The sequence below is a fragment of the Oncorhynchus mykiss genome, chromosome 20, assembly GCF_013265735.2.
Source record: "Oncorhynchus mykiss isolate Arlee chromosome 20, USDA_OmykA_1.1, whole genome shotgun sequence".
Lineage (NCBI taxonomy): Eukaryota > Metazoa > Chordata > Actinopteri > Salmoniformes > Salmonidae > Oncorhynchus > Oncorhynchus mykiss.
Genome location: NC_048584.1, coordinates 42,761,963 through 42,779,471, shown reverse-complemented (window position 1 = coordinate 42,779,471; position 17,509 = coordinate 42,761,963). Strand labels below are relative to the sequence as shown.

Here is a 17,509-nt window from a genome sequence, read left to right as displayed (position 1 = left end):
TTCGCAAGGCACTGTATATATATATGCACACTATATATATATATATATATATATATATATATATATATATATATATATATATATATACACACACACACACACACACACACACACACACACAAGTATGTGGACACCCCTTCAAATCAGTGGATTCAGCTATTTCAGCCACACCCGTTAATGACAGGTGTATAAATATCGAGCACACAGCCATGCAATCTCCATAAACAAACATTGGCAGTGGAATGGCCCGTACTGAAGAGCTCAGTGACTTTCTGCCCTGCTAGAGCTGCCCCCGGTCAACTGTAAGTGATGTTATTGTGAAGTGGAAATGTCTAGGAGCAACAACAGCTCAGCACTTGAAGTGGTAGGACACACAAGCTCACAGAACGGGACCGCCGAGTGCTGATGTGCGTAACAAGTAAAAAATTGCCTGTCCTCGGTTGCAACCCTCACTACCGAGTTCCAAACTGCCTCTGGAAGCAACGTCAGCAACAATAACTATTTGCAGGGAGCTTCATGAAATGGGTTTCCATGGCCGGGCAGCCGCACACAAGCCTAAGATCACCATGCGCAGCATCTGGCAGTCCGACGGATGAATCTGGGTTTGGTGGATGCCAGAAGAACACTACCTGCCCGAATGCATAATACACTACAAATTTGTAGTGCCAACTGTAAAGTTTGGTGGAGGAGGAATAATGGTCTGGGGCTGTTTTTCATGGTTCAGACTCAGTCCCCTAGTTCCAGTGAAGAGACATCTTAATGCTACTGAATACAATAACATTCTAGACGATTCTGTGCTTCCAACTTTGTGGCAACAGTTTGGGGAAGGCCCTTTCCTGTTTCAGCATGACAATGCCTCCGTACACAAAGCGAGGTCAATACAGAAATGGTTTGTTAAGATTGGTGTAGAAGAACTTGACAGGCCTGCACAGAGCCCTGACCTTAACCCCATCGAACACCTTTGGGATGAATTGGAACGCCGACTGCGAGCCAGGCCTAATCGCCCAACATTAGTACCCGACCTCACTAATGCTCTTGTGGCTGAATGGAAGCAAATCCCAGCAGCAATGTTCCAACATCTAGCGGAAAAGCCTTCCCAGAAGAGTGGAATCTGTTATAGCAGCAATGTTCCAACATCTAGTGGAAAGCATTCCCAGAAGAGTGGAAGCTGTTATAGCAGCAAAGGTGGGACCAACTCCATATTAATGCCCATGATTTTGGAATGAGATGTTCGACGAGCAGGTGTCCACATACTTTTGGTCATGCAGTGTAACTGAACTAAACGATTATAGCTTCACTTCTGTTACTTAAGGATCATATCACCGCCACCTTACCCAACCCACTGCAATTTGTATACCGCCCCAATAGGTCCACGAATGACGCAATCGCCATCGCACTGCACAATGCCCCATCCCATCTGGACAAGAGAAATACCTATGTGAGAATGCGGTCCATTGACTACAGCTCGGCCTTCGACACCATAGCTTTATGATTAAGCTCAGGGACCTGGGTCTGAACCCCGCCCTGTGCAACTGGGTCCTGGACTTCCTGACAGGCCGCCCCCAGGTGGTGAAGGTAGGAAACAACACCTCCACTTCGCTGATCCTTAACACAGGGGCCCCACAAGGGTGCATGCTCAGCCCCCTCCCGTACTTCCTGTTCACCCATGACTGCGCGGCCACGCATGTCTCCAACTCAATCATCAAGTTTGCAGAGAACACAACAGTAGTGGGCTTGATTACCAACAATGACGAGACAGCCTACAGGGAGGAGGTGACAGCTCTGGTGGAGTGGTTGCCAGGAAAATACCCCCTCCCTCAATGTCAACAAAACAAATGAGCTGATCGTGGACTTCCGGAGACAGCAGAGGGAGCACGCCCCTATCACATTGACAGGGTTGTAGTAGAGAAGGTGAAAGCTTCAAGTTCCTTGGCATACACATCATTGACAATCTGAAACGGTTCACCCACACAGCGTCTCTTCAACCTCAAAGACGCTGAAGAAGTTCAGCTTGGGCCCTAAGATCCTCACAAACTTGTACAGATGCACCATTGAGAGCATCCTGTCAGGCTGTATCACCGCCTGGTACGGCAACTGCACTGTCCACAATTGCAGAGCTCGTCAAGAGGGTGGTATGGTCTGCACAACGCGTCACTGGGGGCAAACTGATTGCCCTCCAGCACATCTACAGCTCCCGGTGTCACAGGAAGGCCAAGAAGATCATCAAGGACAACAACCACCCGAGCCATTGCCTGTTCACCCCACTAACATCCAGAAACAAAGGTCAGTACAGGTGCATAAATGCTAGGACAGAGACTGAAAAACAGCTTATATCTCAAGGCCGTCAAGACTTAAATAGTCACCACTAGCCGGTACCCAGCTCAACCCAACAGCTTATAGGCTGCTGCCCTATGTACATAGACATGGAATCACTGGTCACTTTAATAATGGAACACTAGTCCCTTTAATAATGTTTACATACTGTTTTACTCATTTCATATGTATATACTGTATTCTAGTCAAGGTCATCCTATTCAACTATTGCTGTACATATACTATTCTTCAGATATACTAAATATTATATCCATATAAACTCAGCAAAAAAAGAAACCTCCTCTCACTGTCAACTGCATTTATTTTCAGCAAACTCAACAACAACAGACAAACTGAACAAGCTCCACAGACATGTGACTAACATAAATTGAATAATGTGTCCCTGAACAAAGGGACAATGTGTCCAAATCAAAAGTAACAGTCAGTATCTGGTGTGGCCACCAGCTGCATTAAGTACTGCAGTGCATCTCCTCCTCATGGACTGCACCAGATTTGCCAGTTCTTGCTGTGAGATGTTACACCACTCTTCAACCAAGGCACCTGAAAGTTCCCAGATATTTCTGTGGGGAATGGCCCTAGCCCTCACCCTCCGATCCAACAGGTCCCAGACATGCTCAATGGGACTGAGATCCGGGCTTTTTGCTGGCCATGGTAGAATACTGACAGTCCTGTCTTGCAGGAAATCACGCACAGAACGAGCAGTATGGCTGGTGGCATTGTTGTGCTGGAGGGTCATGTCAGGATGAGCCCACAGGAAGGGTACCACATGAGGGAGGAAGATGTCTTCACTGTAACGCACAGCATTGAGATTGCCTGCAATGACAACAAGCTCAGTCCGATGATGCTGTGACACACCACCCCATACCATGACGTGTCTGGTGAGGACCTGCCTTACAACAGGCTTACAAGCCCTCAGTCCAGCCTCTCTCAGCCTATTGCGGACAGTCTGAGCACTGATGGAGGGATTGTGCGTTCCTGGTGTAACTCAGTTGTTGTTGCCATCCTGTACCTGTCCCGCAGGTGTGATGTTCGGATGTACTGATCCTGTGCAGGTGTTGTTACACGTGGTCTGCCACTGTGAGGACGATCAGATGTCCATCCTGTCTCCCTGTAGTGCTGTCTTAGGAGTCTCACAGTACAGACATTGCAATTTATTGCCCTGGCCACATCTGCAGTCCTCATGCCTCCTTGCAGCATGCCTAAGGCACGTTCACGCAGATGAGTAGAGACTGGGCATCTTTCTTTTGGTGTTTTTCAGAGTCAGTAGAAAGGCCTCTTTAGTGTCCTAAGTTTTCATAACTGTGACCTTAATTGCCTAACGTCTGTAAGCTGTTAGTGTCTTTACGACCGTTCCACAGGTGCATGTTCATTAATTGTTTATGGTTCATTGAACACGCATGGGAAACAGTGTTAAAACCCTTTTACAATGAAGATCTGTGAAGTTATTTGGATTTTTACAAATTATCTTTGAAAGACAAGGGTCCTGAAAAATGGCCTTTTTTTTTTTACTGAGTTTAGTCTATACATCCCATCCCAGCCACACACACACACACACATTGCTCATCCAAATATTTCTATATTTCTCAATTCCACGATTTTACTTTTTAGATGTGTGTATTGTAAGATATTACTGAACTGTTGGAACTAGGAACACAAGCATTTCACTACACCCGCAATAACATCTGCTAAATATGTGTATTCTGACCAATACAATTTTATTTGATTTCATTAGCTAAATATGCTTATTGTGACAATGACCATAGACGTTGTGAAGACAACACAAACAGATCTGGGACCAGGCTAATATTAAAAATGTCATGCTGTAGTATAGTATGTTAGTAGGTAATGTCTAGATTACAAGAAGCAGAATGAGCCAGAAGGACTCAACTGCATCTCAATTAGAGAAACAAAGAGAGCTCATTTACAGGCAATTGGGCTTTGAGCTTTAAGGGGTAAGAGGGGACATTTTGTATGTCACTCACTGCACACATGCGGTGATCTGGGTCATGTTCAATGAGCACCAAATAGAAGAAAACAGATTGAAATAGAGAGGGATTACAGGGTTATGTCCAATAAGAACTGTAGATTTTTCCTCATTGCAACACATTTTGAAAAATTTTTTTTTGCTAAAGTGTACCCTAATGAAAACAACCTACTGGTACAGTAGCTCCTTTCTCTTCGTCGTCTTTGGCTGAGAAAAGGGAAGAGTGATCGTCTGTCTCCCTAGGCAGGGATCTGGGTTTAATGTGATGTCTGTCTCCCCCAGGCAGGGATCTGGGTTTAATGTGATGTCTGTCTCCCCCAGGCAGGGATCTGGGTTTAATGTGATGTCTGTCTCCCCCAGGCAGGGATCTGGGTTTAATGTGATGTCTGTCTCCCCCAGGCAGGGATCTGGGTTTAATGTGATGTCTGTCTCCCCCAGGCAGGGATCTGGGTTTAATGTGATGTCTGTCTCCCCCAGGCAGGGATCTGGGTTTAATGTGATGTCTGTCTCCCCCAGGCAGGGATCTGGGTTTAATGTGGTCTGTCTCCCCCAGGCAGGGATCTGGGTTTAATGTGATGTCTGTCTCCCCCAGGCAGGGATCTGGGTTTAATGTGATGTCTGTCTCCCCCATGCAGGGATCTGGGTTTAATGTGGTGTGATGTCTGTCTGTCTCCCCAGGCATGGATCTGGCTTTAATGTGATGTCTGTCTGTCTCCCCAGGCAGGGATCTGGGTTTAATGTGATGTCTGTCTGTCTCCCCAGGCAGTGCACGGTGGGGTACTGTAGTTTATTAATTTAGTAACATAACTCACTGTGACTGGCTATCAGCCATTTTACTTCCACATCACTGACTTAGACACGTGAGGTAAGGAGATTCAACTATGTTTCAAGGAATCCCTTACATAAGCATGCTCGCACGTGCACAGACAGATGTGTCTGCTTCTACATTTTAGGAAATTCTCTCTTTCTCTCACACACACACACACACACACACACACACACACGCGCCTCTGCTCCTAGAAAATGATAAGCATGCCGCCAACATTTGAGGGTGAACTAAGTTAGTTTACTGAAAGGAGCGCAGTTTTAAAATGAAATGAAAACGGTTAATGATGTCATTCATCAAAAATAGTCTTCCCGTTGTTGTAAAGTCTCAGCAAGTCTGATTTTCATTGGACAAAATGCAAAAGCAGAAAAGGGTAAGGCATTGAGTTGTATTCTCAGATTTACAGGCATCACACTGTGAATGTCTATAGGCTTTAACCTGCTCTGAAAGAACAAGATAGGACATTATATATTTTTTTGTAGGGTTGGTGTCAATTCAAAATTTAAAAGCAGAAAAACTAAAATTTCCAATTCAATAATTGAACAAATGTAATCTATGTGAATGACTTTGCCATTAACAACCATAAAAGCTATTTATTTCGAGAGTTTTTTTATTTATTTGAAATTTAAACAACTTCTGGAACAGACCTGCTTTCAATTCTAATTGACCCCAACCCTGTCTTCATGGATATTTTAATTTCATCTCTCGCTTTCACCAGAAGCACTTAAAAAAAAAACAACAGACAGAATTTGAGTGTAAAAATATGAGATTTTGCAGAGGAGCATCAAGCAGGTTCAATTCCATTTCAACTCAAGTCAATTCAGGAAGTAAACTGAAATCTCGTCAATGCTTCTCAATGAAGAACAATAGAATTAGAATTTTAGTCAACTTCCTGAATCAAATACATTTCAAATGGAAATGACCCCAACCCTGGTAAGCATAATATGAACACTTTAGTTTCAGATACCCGTTATACAATTATTGGAAATATTAATGATTCATAGTATGAAACAGCAATGAAAATATATTAGAAAATAAAATGGAAAAACAATTCCAAAAACAAAATATTTGACATATATCCACTCTGTCCACTTTTACATGAGAAGACAAGTATGCAGTCTGGAAACATTAGACCTGGGTTTAAATACAATTCGAAATCTTTCAAATACCTAGACAAATTGCTCTAGCTTTCCTGGAGTGTTAAGTGGGTGGGGTTTGCAGTTATGCAATTTTCTATTGGTTCCATCACGCCAGGCATGCTCAATCAAGCCCAGCTAAACTGATCTCAAATAGTGTTTGAACCCACGTCTGTTCTCCTAACTCAGACAGCTGGTGAAGACCTTCATTACGGCGTCCCTGGAGAAGAAGGGACAACAGAAGTGTTAGGAGAATCGGTGATAAATGACAACAGACTTCATGAAGGGTGTTTACATGAACAATCCAGCAGGCTTTATTTATCTGAAAATCAGAAGAACAAAAACTTTTAAAAAAGAATGAGGAAAGCAATAGTGGATAACACAGTGATTTCTTTCTCGTTCTATCTAGTATTTTAAATAATTTTTGGGTACCCACCACAGACATTTTACCCTTTCTTGATAACAATTACAGTATATCACCCGAAAGGTACTTTACAGCATTGTGATTGCGTTTTTTAGTTGTTGTTATAGGTGTGGCTCACGCATATTTAAATTACGTTTTGGCGGGAAAGCAGCACATGTTCAGTGATGCCCCTCCCCCTTCCACACTCCAGGTATTGGAATGATGCATCACAACCAGAAGTTACCACAGCAACAGCAAAACAAGGTCACTCTTCCATCTTAATTCTCTCTCTTCCGCACTTCCCGCCTCCCCCTCATTCTTTCTTTCTCTCCATCAACCGCTCTCTCTCTCTCTCTCTATCCATGTGTTGCTAGGCAGACTTTCCTTGGCTGCCAGCCTCAACACCTACTGATGGAGCTGTGAAGCTGAACCAGTAAAGGGTTAAAAGAGGACGGGATGGAGGGAGGAGACAGAGAGAGAGGAAGTACGAGGGGGTTGGTGGAAAAGACTGGTGACTCTCCTGCTTCTCTGACTTGCAGTGAGCTCACCCACTTCACATAAAGGCGTGCGCGCGCACACACACACACACACACACCTTTCCTCTATCCTTATTGGCTCTACGCTGGAGGCAACAGACTGCTATTTTAACAACCGGCTTCCTAAAACACACCACATAAATAAATGATAATTGACTGAAATGATGACACCCAAGTCTATTCTAGGAAACCCGAGATAAGGTATGCCTCAAAGGGCACCCTGTTCCCTATGAAGTGCACTACCTTCGACCAGAGCCCTATGGGCCTTGGTCAAAAGTAGTGCACTATATTAGGGAAGAGGGTGCCGTTTAGGACACAACAATAGTTCCCTGAGCTGTCATTTAAAAAGAGCAGATACAGGTTCAACCAGGGACTGGGGGAGAGCAGATACAGGTTCAACCAGGGACTGGGGGAGAGCAGATACAGGTTCAACCAGGGACTGGGGGAGAGCAGATACAGGTTCAACCAGGGACTGGGGGAGAGCAGATACAGGTTCAACAAGGGACTGGGGGAGAGCAGATACAGGTTCAACCAGGGACTGGGGGAGAGCAGATACAGGTTCAACCAGGGACTGGGGGAGAGCAGATACAGGTTCAACCAGGGACTGGGGGAGAGCAGATACAGGTTCAACCAGGGACTGGGGGAGAGCAGATACAGGTTCCACCAGGGACTGGGGGAGAGCAGATACAGGTTCCACCAGGGACTGGGGGAGAGCAGATACAGGTTCCACCAGGGACTGGGGGAGAGCAGATACAGGTTCCACCAGGGACTGGGGGAGAGCAGATACAGGTTCCACCAGGGACTGGGGGAGAGCAGATACAGGTTCCACCAGGGACTGGGGGAGAGCAGATACAGGTTCCACCAGGGACTGGGGGAGAGCAGATACAGGTTCAACCAGGGACTGGGGGAGAGCAGATACAGGTTCAACCAGGGACTGGGGGAGAGCAGATACAGGTTCAACCAGGGACTGGGGGAGAGCAGATACAGGTTCAACCAGGGACTGGGGGAGAGCAGATACAGGTTCAACCAGTGACTGGGGGAGAGCAGATACAGGTTCAACCAGGGACTGGGGGAGAGCAGATACAGGTTCAACCAGGGACTGGGGGAGAGCAGATACAGGTTCAACCAGGGACTCGGGGAGAGCAGATACAGGTTCAACCAGGGACTGGGGGAGAGCAGATACAGGTTCAACCAGGGACTGGGGGAGAGCAGATACAGGTTCAACCAGGGACTGGGGGAGAGCGGATACAGGTTCAACCAGGGACTGGGGGAGAGCGGATACAGGTTCAACCAGGGACTGGGGGAGAGCGGATACAGGTTCAACCAGGGACTGGGGGAGAGCGGATACAGGTTCAACCAGGGACTGGGGGAGAGCGGATACAGGTTCAACCAGGGACTGGGGGAGAGCAGATACAGGTTCCAACAGGGACTGGGGGAGAGCAGATACAGGTTCAACCAGGGACTGGGGGAGAGCAGATACAGGTTCAACCAGGGACTGGGGGAGAGCAGATACAGGTTCAACCAGGGACTGGGGGAGAGCAGATACAGGTTCAACCAGGGACTGGGGGAGAGCAGATACAGGTTCAACCAGGGACTGGGGGAGAGCGGATACAGGTTCAACCAGGGACTGGGGGAGAGCGGATACAGGTTCAACCAGGGACTGGGGGAGAGCGGATACAGGTTCAACCAGGGACTGGGGAGAGCAGATACAGGTTCAACCAGGGACTGGGGGAGAGCAGATACAGGTTCAACCAGGGACTGGGGGAGAGCAGATACAGGTTCAACCAGGGACTGGGGGAGAGCGGATACAGGTTCAACCAGGGACTGGGGGAGAGCAGATACAGGTTCAACCAGGGACTGGGGGAAGAGCGGATACAGGTTCAACCAGGGACTGGGGGAAGAGCGGATACAGGTTCAACCAGGGACTGGGGGAGAGCAGATACAGGTTCAACCAGGGACTGGGGAGAACTGGGAGAGCGAGACGGCCTATATATAGTATCAACAGAGTAAAACACATTAAAGGATTAGCCTGGTCTACAGTAGTCTGGGGGAGTGATGTCCTCAGTCTGGTCTACAGTAGTCTGGGGAGTGATGTCCTCAGTCTGGTCTACAGTAGTCTAGGGAGTGATGTCCTCAGTCTGGTCTACAGTAGTCTGGGGGAGTGACGTCCTCAGTCTGGTCTACAGTAGTCTGGGGGAGTGACGTCCTCAGTCTGGTCTACAGTAGTCTGGGGGAGTGACGTCCTCAGTCTGGTCTACAGTAGTCTAGGGAGTGATGTCCTCAGTCTGGTCTACAGTAGTCTGGGGGAGTGATGTCCTCAGTCTGGTCTACAGTAGTCTGGGGGGAGTGACGTCCTCAGTCTGGTCTACAGTAGTCTGGGGGAGTGACGTCCTCAGTCTGGTCTACAGTAGTCTGGGGGAGTGACGTCCTCAGTCTGGTCTACAGTAGTCTAGGGAGTGACGTCCTCAGTCTGGTCTACAGTAGTCTGGGGGGAGTGACGTCCTCAGTCTGGTCTACAGTAGTCTAGGGAAGTGATGTCCTCAGTCTGGTCTACAGTAGTCTGGGGGAGTGATGTCCTCAGTCTGGTCTACAGTAGTCTGGGGGAGTGATGTCCTCAGACTGGTCTACAGTAGTCTGGGGGAGTGATGTCCTCAGTCTGGTCTACAGTAGTCTGGGGGGAGTGACGTCCTCAGTCTGGTCTACAGTAGTCTGGGGGGAGTGATGTCCTCAGTCTGGTCTACAGTAGTCTGGGGGGAGTGACGTCCTCAGTCTGGTCTACAGTAGTCTGGGGAGTAATGATGTGACGAACACAGATCAACACCAAAGTTAGCGTGACGGACCATAGTGACTGTAGAGTGGCTGGAGTGGAGAGGGGAGGTACTTCTGTAGGAGTCAGGGTTAATAATTGTAAATAACCATTTTTCTTGGTTAAATAAAATAAATAATGCCTGTATGATGTGATTCAAAAGGGAAACGGCTCCATACTATAGTTAGGATGTTGGTTAACCCTGGCTGTCAATGTAAATAAGAATGGTGTTGTTAACGGACTCAACTTGGTTAAATGTTATGCTCTAAGGAAAACTATAATCATTTCAGAATTGAAATATTACTCAGGCCGCGTGATAAAACAATAGAGGGCCAAATAAATAATAAAATGTCTAAGAAATGAAAATGCATTTACATTCGACTTCATTCATTCACTGATATGTACTTTGGATGGCGTCCATATTGAGCTTTGCCCTGCTTACAAATATCTGGGCATCTGGATAGATGAAAAGTAATCTTTAAAAAAAACACATACTGCTGAGTTAATTAATAAGTTGAGAATAAAACATTTTTAAAAAGGGGCTTCTTCTATAGAAATAGGTCAAGCCTCACTAAATGGTAGAAAGCATATCATTCAGTCAACATTCCTTCCTGTCCTAGACTATGGCGACATCACTTATATGAACACAGCTGCCACTTCATTGCAGCCGTTAGATGCGGTTGATCATAAGTGCACTGCGCTTTATTACGGGCGACAATTTTAGTACTCACCACCGCATTCTCTACCAGAATGTTGGTGGGCCCTCTGTGACGTCATCACCGCATTCTCTACCAGAATATTGGTGGGCCCTCTGTGACGTCATCACCGCATTCTCTACCAGAATGTTGGCGGGCCCTCTGTGACGTCATCACCGCATTCTCTACCAGAATGTTGGTGGGCCCTCTGTGACGTCATCACCGCATTCTCTACCAGAATGTTGGCGGGCCCTCTGTGACGTCATCACCGCATTCTCTACCAGAATGTTGGCGGGCCCTCTGTGACGTCATCACCGCATTCTCTACCAGAATGTTGGCGGGCCATCTGTGATGTCATCACCGCATTCTCTACCAGAATGTTGGTGGGCCCTCTGTGACGTCATCACCGCATTCTCTACCAGAATGTTGGCGGGCCCTCTGTGATGTCATCACCGCATTCTCTACCAGAATGTTGGTGGGCCCTCTGTGACGTCATCACCGCATTCTCTACCAGAATGTTGGCGGGCCCTCTGTGACGTCATCACCGCATTCTCTACCAGAATGTTGGCGGGTCCTCTGTGACGTCATCACCGCATTCTCTACCAGAATGTTGGCGGGCCCTCTGTGACGTCATCACCGCATTCTCTACCAGAATGTTGGCGGGCCCTCTGTGACGTCATCACCGCATTCTCTACCAGAATGTTGGCGGGCCCTCTGTGACGTCATCACAGCATTCTCTACCAGAATGTTGGCGGGCCCTCTGTGACGTCACCACCGCATTCTCTACCAGAATGTTGGTGGGCCCTCTGTCATGTCATCACCGCGTTCTCTACCAGAATGTTGGTGGGCCCTCTGTCATGTCAAGTAGGTTGATACATTGCTATGTTTTCATTTATTAAGCCCTTTTACAAATATCTCCACTGTGCCTAACATCATTACTAAACTTTAGATATAGGAGTTACCACACCCGGTCTCAGGGATGGACAACTCCGAAATCCCTTTGGTTGCTACCGAGTTAGGTAAAAATCAGCTTTAAGTTTCCTTTCTAGCCATGACGACGACGTGAGGAGCTCTTTCTAGCCATGACGACGACGTGAGGAGCTCTTTCTAGCCATGACGACGACGTGAGGAGCTCTTTCTAGCCATGACGACGACGTGAGGAGCTCTTTCTAGCCATGACGACGACGTGAGGAGCTCTTTCTAGCCATGACGACGACGTGAGGAGCTCTTTCTAGCCATGACGATGACGTGAGGAGCTCTTTCTAGCCATGACGACGACGTGAGGAGCTCTTTCTAGCCATGACGACGACGTGAGGACCGCTTTCTAGCCATGACGATGACGTGAGGAGCTCTTTCTAGCCATGACGATGACGTGAGGAGCTCTTTCTAGCCATGACGATGACGTGAGGAGCGTTTTGTAGCCTCGACGACGTGAGGAGCGTTTTGTAGCCACAACTACGTGAGGAGCGTTTTGTAGCCATGACGACGTGAGGAGCATTTTGTAGCCATGACGAAAGATTTCAAAAGATGCATACCTCCTCCTCCTAACTTTAAAGCATTTGTTTCAGTTTGTATCTTTCACTTTACGTTGATTGGAACCGATTAGTGGTCATTTTGTGATAACTACACTGTGATTCAAATTTTGTAAAAATGTTATATTTAATTAAACCTTCTTCGGGTTGAAACATTTTTTTTCCCCCTTCGAAACGTTAACAATTCCAAATGTCATTTAAAACGTTTACACCCATAGGGTCCTCTGGGTCGAGGTATGGGGTGGGGGAGGGAGGGGGGTGAGACAGGCATAAAACGTTTACACCCATAGGGTCCTCTGGGTCGAGGTATGGGGTGGGGGAGGAGGGGGTGGTGAGACAGGCATAAAACGTTTACACCCATAGGGTCCTCTGGGTCGAGGTCTGGGGTGGGGGAGGAGGGGGGTGAGACAGGCATAAAACGTTTACACCCATAGGGTCCTCTGGGTCGAGGTATGGGGTGGGGGAGGAGGGGGGTGAGACAGGCATAAAACGTTTACACCTATAGGGTCCTCTGGGTCGAGGTCTGGGGTGGGGGAGGAGGGGGGTGAGACAGGCATAAAACGTTTACACCCATAGGGTCCTCTGGGTCGAGGTATGGGGTGGGGGAGGAGGGGGGTGAGACAGGCATAAAACGTTTACACCCATAGGGTCCTCTGGGTCGAGGTATGGGGTGGGGGAGGAGGGGGGTGAGACAGGCATAAAACGTTTACACCCATAGGGTCCTCTGGGTCGAGGTATGGGGTGGGGGAGGAGGGGGGTGAGACAGGCATAAAACGTTTACACCCATAGGGTCCTCTGCTTGTCAGGGGTCGAGGTATGGGGTGGGGGAGGAGGGGGGTGAGACAGGCAGATCAGATGTAGACGCTGTTACTCTTCCACAGGGGAATATTTCACATCACCATTGTGTTGTACAGAGATGAATGCAGCGGGAGACCCCATTTGAGCTGATTTTATGACCCATTTTTAGAGGGAGAGAAATCCCACTAAAGTGAAAAACACTAAAGGGAGAGAAATCCCTGACTCAGTCACAGCTGGGCTGAACAAGCCATGCCTTTGGGGCTGAGGATTGGGGGGGGCTCAGATTGCATGTGTTTAATCCACCCAGAACTTCAGAGAGAGGGAATCCAATACAGAAATCACCACAACAATCCCCCAAAAGCCAACTTGCAGGGCGGTCAATCAGAGGTTATCACTGATAATAACATGAATACTACACAACAACAACAAAAACGACATATTAGCCAGTTTTCAAAAACTGGAAGCCTGGAGCAGGGAAGGGTGGGTGAGAACAAACCAATAGCTGGCCACCTTGACTATTTACATTGACCCCATTCTTTTGTTTTTACACTGCTCGCTGTTTATCATCTACGCAGAGTCACTTTTCAAATTACCTCGACTAACCTGTACCCCAGCACAATGACTCGGTACCGGTACGTGACGTGACGTGACGTGACGTGTCGTGTCGTGTGTTACTTTCTGATTACATTTTTTGTATTACTTTAGATTATTTATTAAATATTTAGCAAACTCTATTTCTTGAACTGCATTGTTGGTTAATTAAAGGCTTGTAAGTAAGTCATTTCACAGTAAGGTCTACACCTGACAAATAACATTTGATTTGGAGAGGGCGGGGTGAGTGAGCTGCCATTTGCATGGCTCTGTATGGTGAGCTCCGTAAGGGTTAGGGCTTTGGGCTGTGTTCAAAATGGCACCCTATTCCCTATATAGTGCACTACTTTTGACCAGGGCCCATAAGCAGGCCCATGAGGTTACTGGTCTAAAGTAGTGCATGATGTAGAGAATAGACTTCCATTTGGGACACCTCCTAGAGGGGATTAAGCAACATATGGTGGAACCAAACAGTGGGGTGTTTAGAAGTAAATAAAAACATGTTTTCATTCAGGGACCAGTGTGTGTGTGTGTGTGTGTGTGTGTGTGTGTGTGTGTGTGTGTACTTAGTTCAGTTGGCACTCTGCCATTTGTCGATGGACGACTGCTGCTCTCAAAGATATAAATCTGTGCGTGTCTCTGAGATTGTCATTATTCCTTAAAAGGGCGACTGCACTTCCTTATTATTTCGGCGGCCTCATTTTGAAGATGGGTTAAAACTGCTTCTCCAATAGAAATCTCCGATCACTCTTGTAGGCGATGTCATGGCGACGTTGGCCAGCTAAGCGTACGCGTAGAAACACGTCGTCGTGACTATCGGTTGTCTGGCGCCAAACTGCAGCTCTGGGTTTAGAAACTGAATGAACATTAAGAAATGCTTAGCAGCAGCAAGGGCCCCCCCCCACCCCCCACTCATATCGATGCCACAATGAACCAACTTCTCTGTTTTTAAACGGCTTAAGGGGCAGTTGACCTTTAACCTTGTCCATGAGGTTTGTGTCAACTAAAGAACGTGCCAACTGAAATCTCACACACACACACACACACACACACACACTAGAACATAGAACCCAGGGCTCTAAAGTGCGACCAATGTGGTCGCATCAAAATATTTTGCTGTGCGACCATTAGTTTTATTTTTGGAGCCCTGTGAGCCAAAACAAATCTAGTACTGATAAAGCGTTGTTGTACCGTTGTTTCCCCGGTGTCCTGGAGAAAGTAGTGAGTGCAGATTCAATAGCGCCATTGGTTGGACCATTACTACAGCGGTTTCCTTCCCTTAGTACAGGCTCACCATTACTACAACGACTTCCTTCCCTTAGTACAGGCTCACCATTACTACAACGACCTCCTTCCCTTAGTACAGGCTCACCATTACTACAACGACCTCCTTCCCTTAGTACAGGCTCACCATTACTACAACAACTTCCTTCTATAGATCTGACCCATAGCACAGGCTCACCATTACTACAGCGACTTCCTTCCCTTAGTACAGGCTCACCATTACTACAGAGACTTCCTCCCTTAGTACAGGCTCACCATTAATACAGCGACTTCCTTCCCTTAGTACAGGCTCACCATTACTACAACGACCTCCTCCCTTAGTACAGGCTCACCATTAATACAGCGACTTCCTTCCCTTAGCACAGGCTCACCATTACTACAGACTTCCTCCCTTAGTACAGGCTCACCATTACTACAGAGACTTCCTCCCTTAGTACAGGCTCACCATTAATACAGCGACTTCCTTCCCTTAGCACAGGCTCACCATTAATACAGCGACTTCCTTCCCTTAGTACAGGCTCACCATTACTACAGAGACTTCCTCCCTTAGTACAGGCTCACCATTACTACAGAGACTTCCTCCCTTAGTACAGGCTCACCATTAATACAGCGACTTCCTTCCCTTAGCACAGGCTCACCATTACTAGAACGGCTTCCTTCCCTTAGTACAGGCTCACCATTACTACAACGGCTTCCTTCCCTTAGCACAGGCTCACCATTACTAGAACGGCTTCCTTCCCTTAGTACAGGCTCACCATTACTACAACGACTTCCTTCTATAGATCTGACCCATAGTACATTTTTTTTCTTCCAATAGCGGATCAGCCAGGAACCAGATTTGACATTCATAAACATTGCCGTGGGCCGTTCTAAAACGACTTGTTATTTTGATGTTAACAAACTGGTAACTTTTACCACTATATTCACACGTCTGGAAGCAGAGAAGGAAAGGACAGGGGAAATCTCCTTCAGGAAGTCGATGATCACACGAATGAACGAACCACAGATCTCTTGCACGACATCGTCACAAACCTGACTTTTTTTACAGTGTTACAATGTTCAATGTAATGCATCTCAATAGGAAAAATAGTGCTTTTACACAATGTCGAAACCTAATATATATACCCCCCCCCCCCCCCCCCATTGATCCAAACCTAGCCCATAGGGCACAGGGTGGTGGCAGTCAAGGCCCTGGGTTCCACAAATCACACCAGATAAGGTTAAGTTGGTTAGACTCATTAGGTTGAGTTGGTTAGACTCATTAGGTTACGTTGGTTAGACTCATTAGGTTACGTTGGTTAGACTCATTAGGTTACGTTGGTTAGACTCATTAGGTTACGTTGGTTAGACTCATTAGGTTAAGTTGGTCAGACTCATTAGGTTACGTTGGTTAGACTCATTAGGTTACGTTGGTTAGACTCATTAGGTTACGTTGGTTAGACTCATTAGGTTAAGTTAGACTCATTAGGTTACGTTGGTTAGACTAACTGGATCCACAAAAGGGTTAATGTCCTGTAGTTTGAAACAATCCTCTTACCTGGCAAATGGAATGTAAGAGATGCTGTACCTGAAAGAGAAAACAAGAAAAACAGACTGAGTATAAACACCATACAGGTGAACCATCCAAGTATAGTACATTATCAGGTAGCGTAATATTATACAGGTACATTATCAGGTAACCTATAGCATAATATACAGGTATAGTATCAGGTAGCGTATATTATAACATACAGGTATAGTATCAGGTAGCCTATATTATAATATACAGGTATACTATCAGGTAACCTATATTATAATATACAGGTATAATATATTATAATATACAGGTATACTATATTATACAGGTATACTATCAGGTATAATATATTATAATATACAGGTATACTATATTATACAGGTATACTATCAAGTAACCTATATTATAATATACAGGTATAATATATTATAATATACAGGTATACTATATTATACAGGTATACTATCAGGTAACCTATATTATAATATACAGGTATACTATCAGGTAACCTATATTATAATATACAGGTATAATATATTATAATATACAGGTATACTATATTATACAGGTATACTATCAGGTATAATATATTATAATATACAGTTATACTATATTATACAGGTATATTATCAGGTAACCTATATTATAATATACAGGTATAATATATTATAATATACAGGTATACTATATTATACAGGTATACTATCAGGTAACCTATATTATAATATACAGGTATAGTATCAGGTAGCCTATATTATAACATACAGGTAGGTATACTATCAGGTAACCTATATTATAATATACAGGTATAATATACAGGTAACCTATATTATAGGCCTAGGCTCATGGAGTGCAAGTGAGGATACCCGAGGTAGGATAACAAAGACTTAACAACGTGCTGCTGCTCCCGAGACCAGCAAGTCAATCTGGAGACCGATTGAGTTAGTCTGTAATAATCCATGTTAACGTCATCGCTACATTTATCCAGAGGTGTGATCAGTATTATACAGATTATGTTGTGAAGCATGACGAGAGGAATGTAAAAATCGGCATGAAAATGTTAGAAAA

At 45.9% G+C, this 17,509-nt stretch overlaps 1 protein-coding gene across 1 annotated transcript in view; it reads right to left on the bottom strand.

Annotated features, from left to right (window-relative positions):
- Window positions 1–5,362: 5,362 nt before the first annotated feature.
- The window catches only part of LOC110499501 (vesicle transport protein SFT2A), a 28,946-nt gene continuing 16,799 nt past the window's right edge, over window positions 5,363–17,509 (bottom strand). Inside the window, exons 7-8 of the mRNA XM_021576633.2 lie at window positions 16,463–16,492; window positions 5,363–6,500 (exon numbers count right to left, since the gene is read on the bottom strand). Of these exons, the coding sequence (XP_021432308.1) occupies window positions 6,461–6,500; window positions 16,463–16,492 (70 nt within the window). The 3' untranslated portion in view covers window positions 5,363–6,460. The remainder of the gene's footprint in view (window positions 6,501–16,462; window positions 16,493–17,509) is intronic.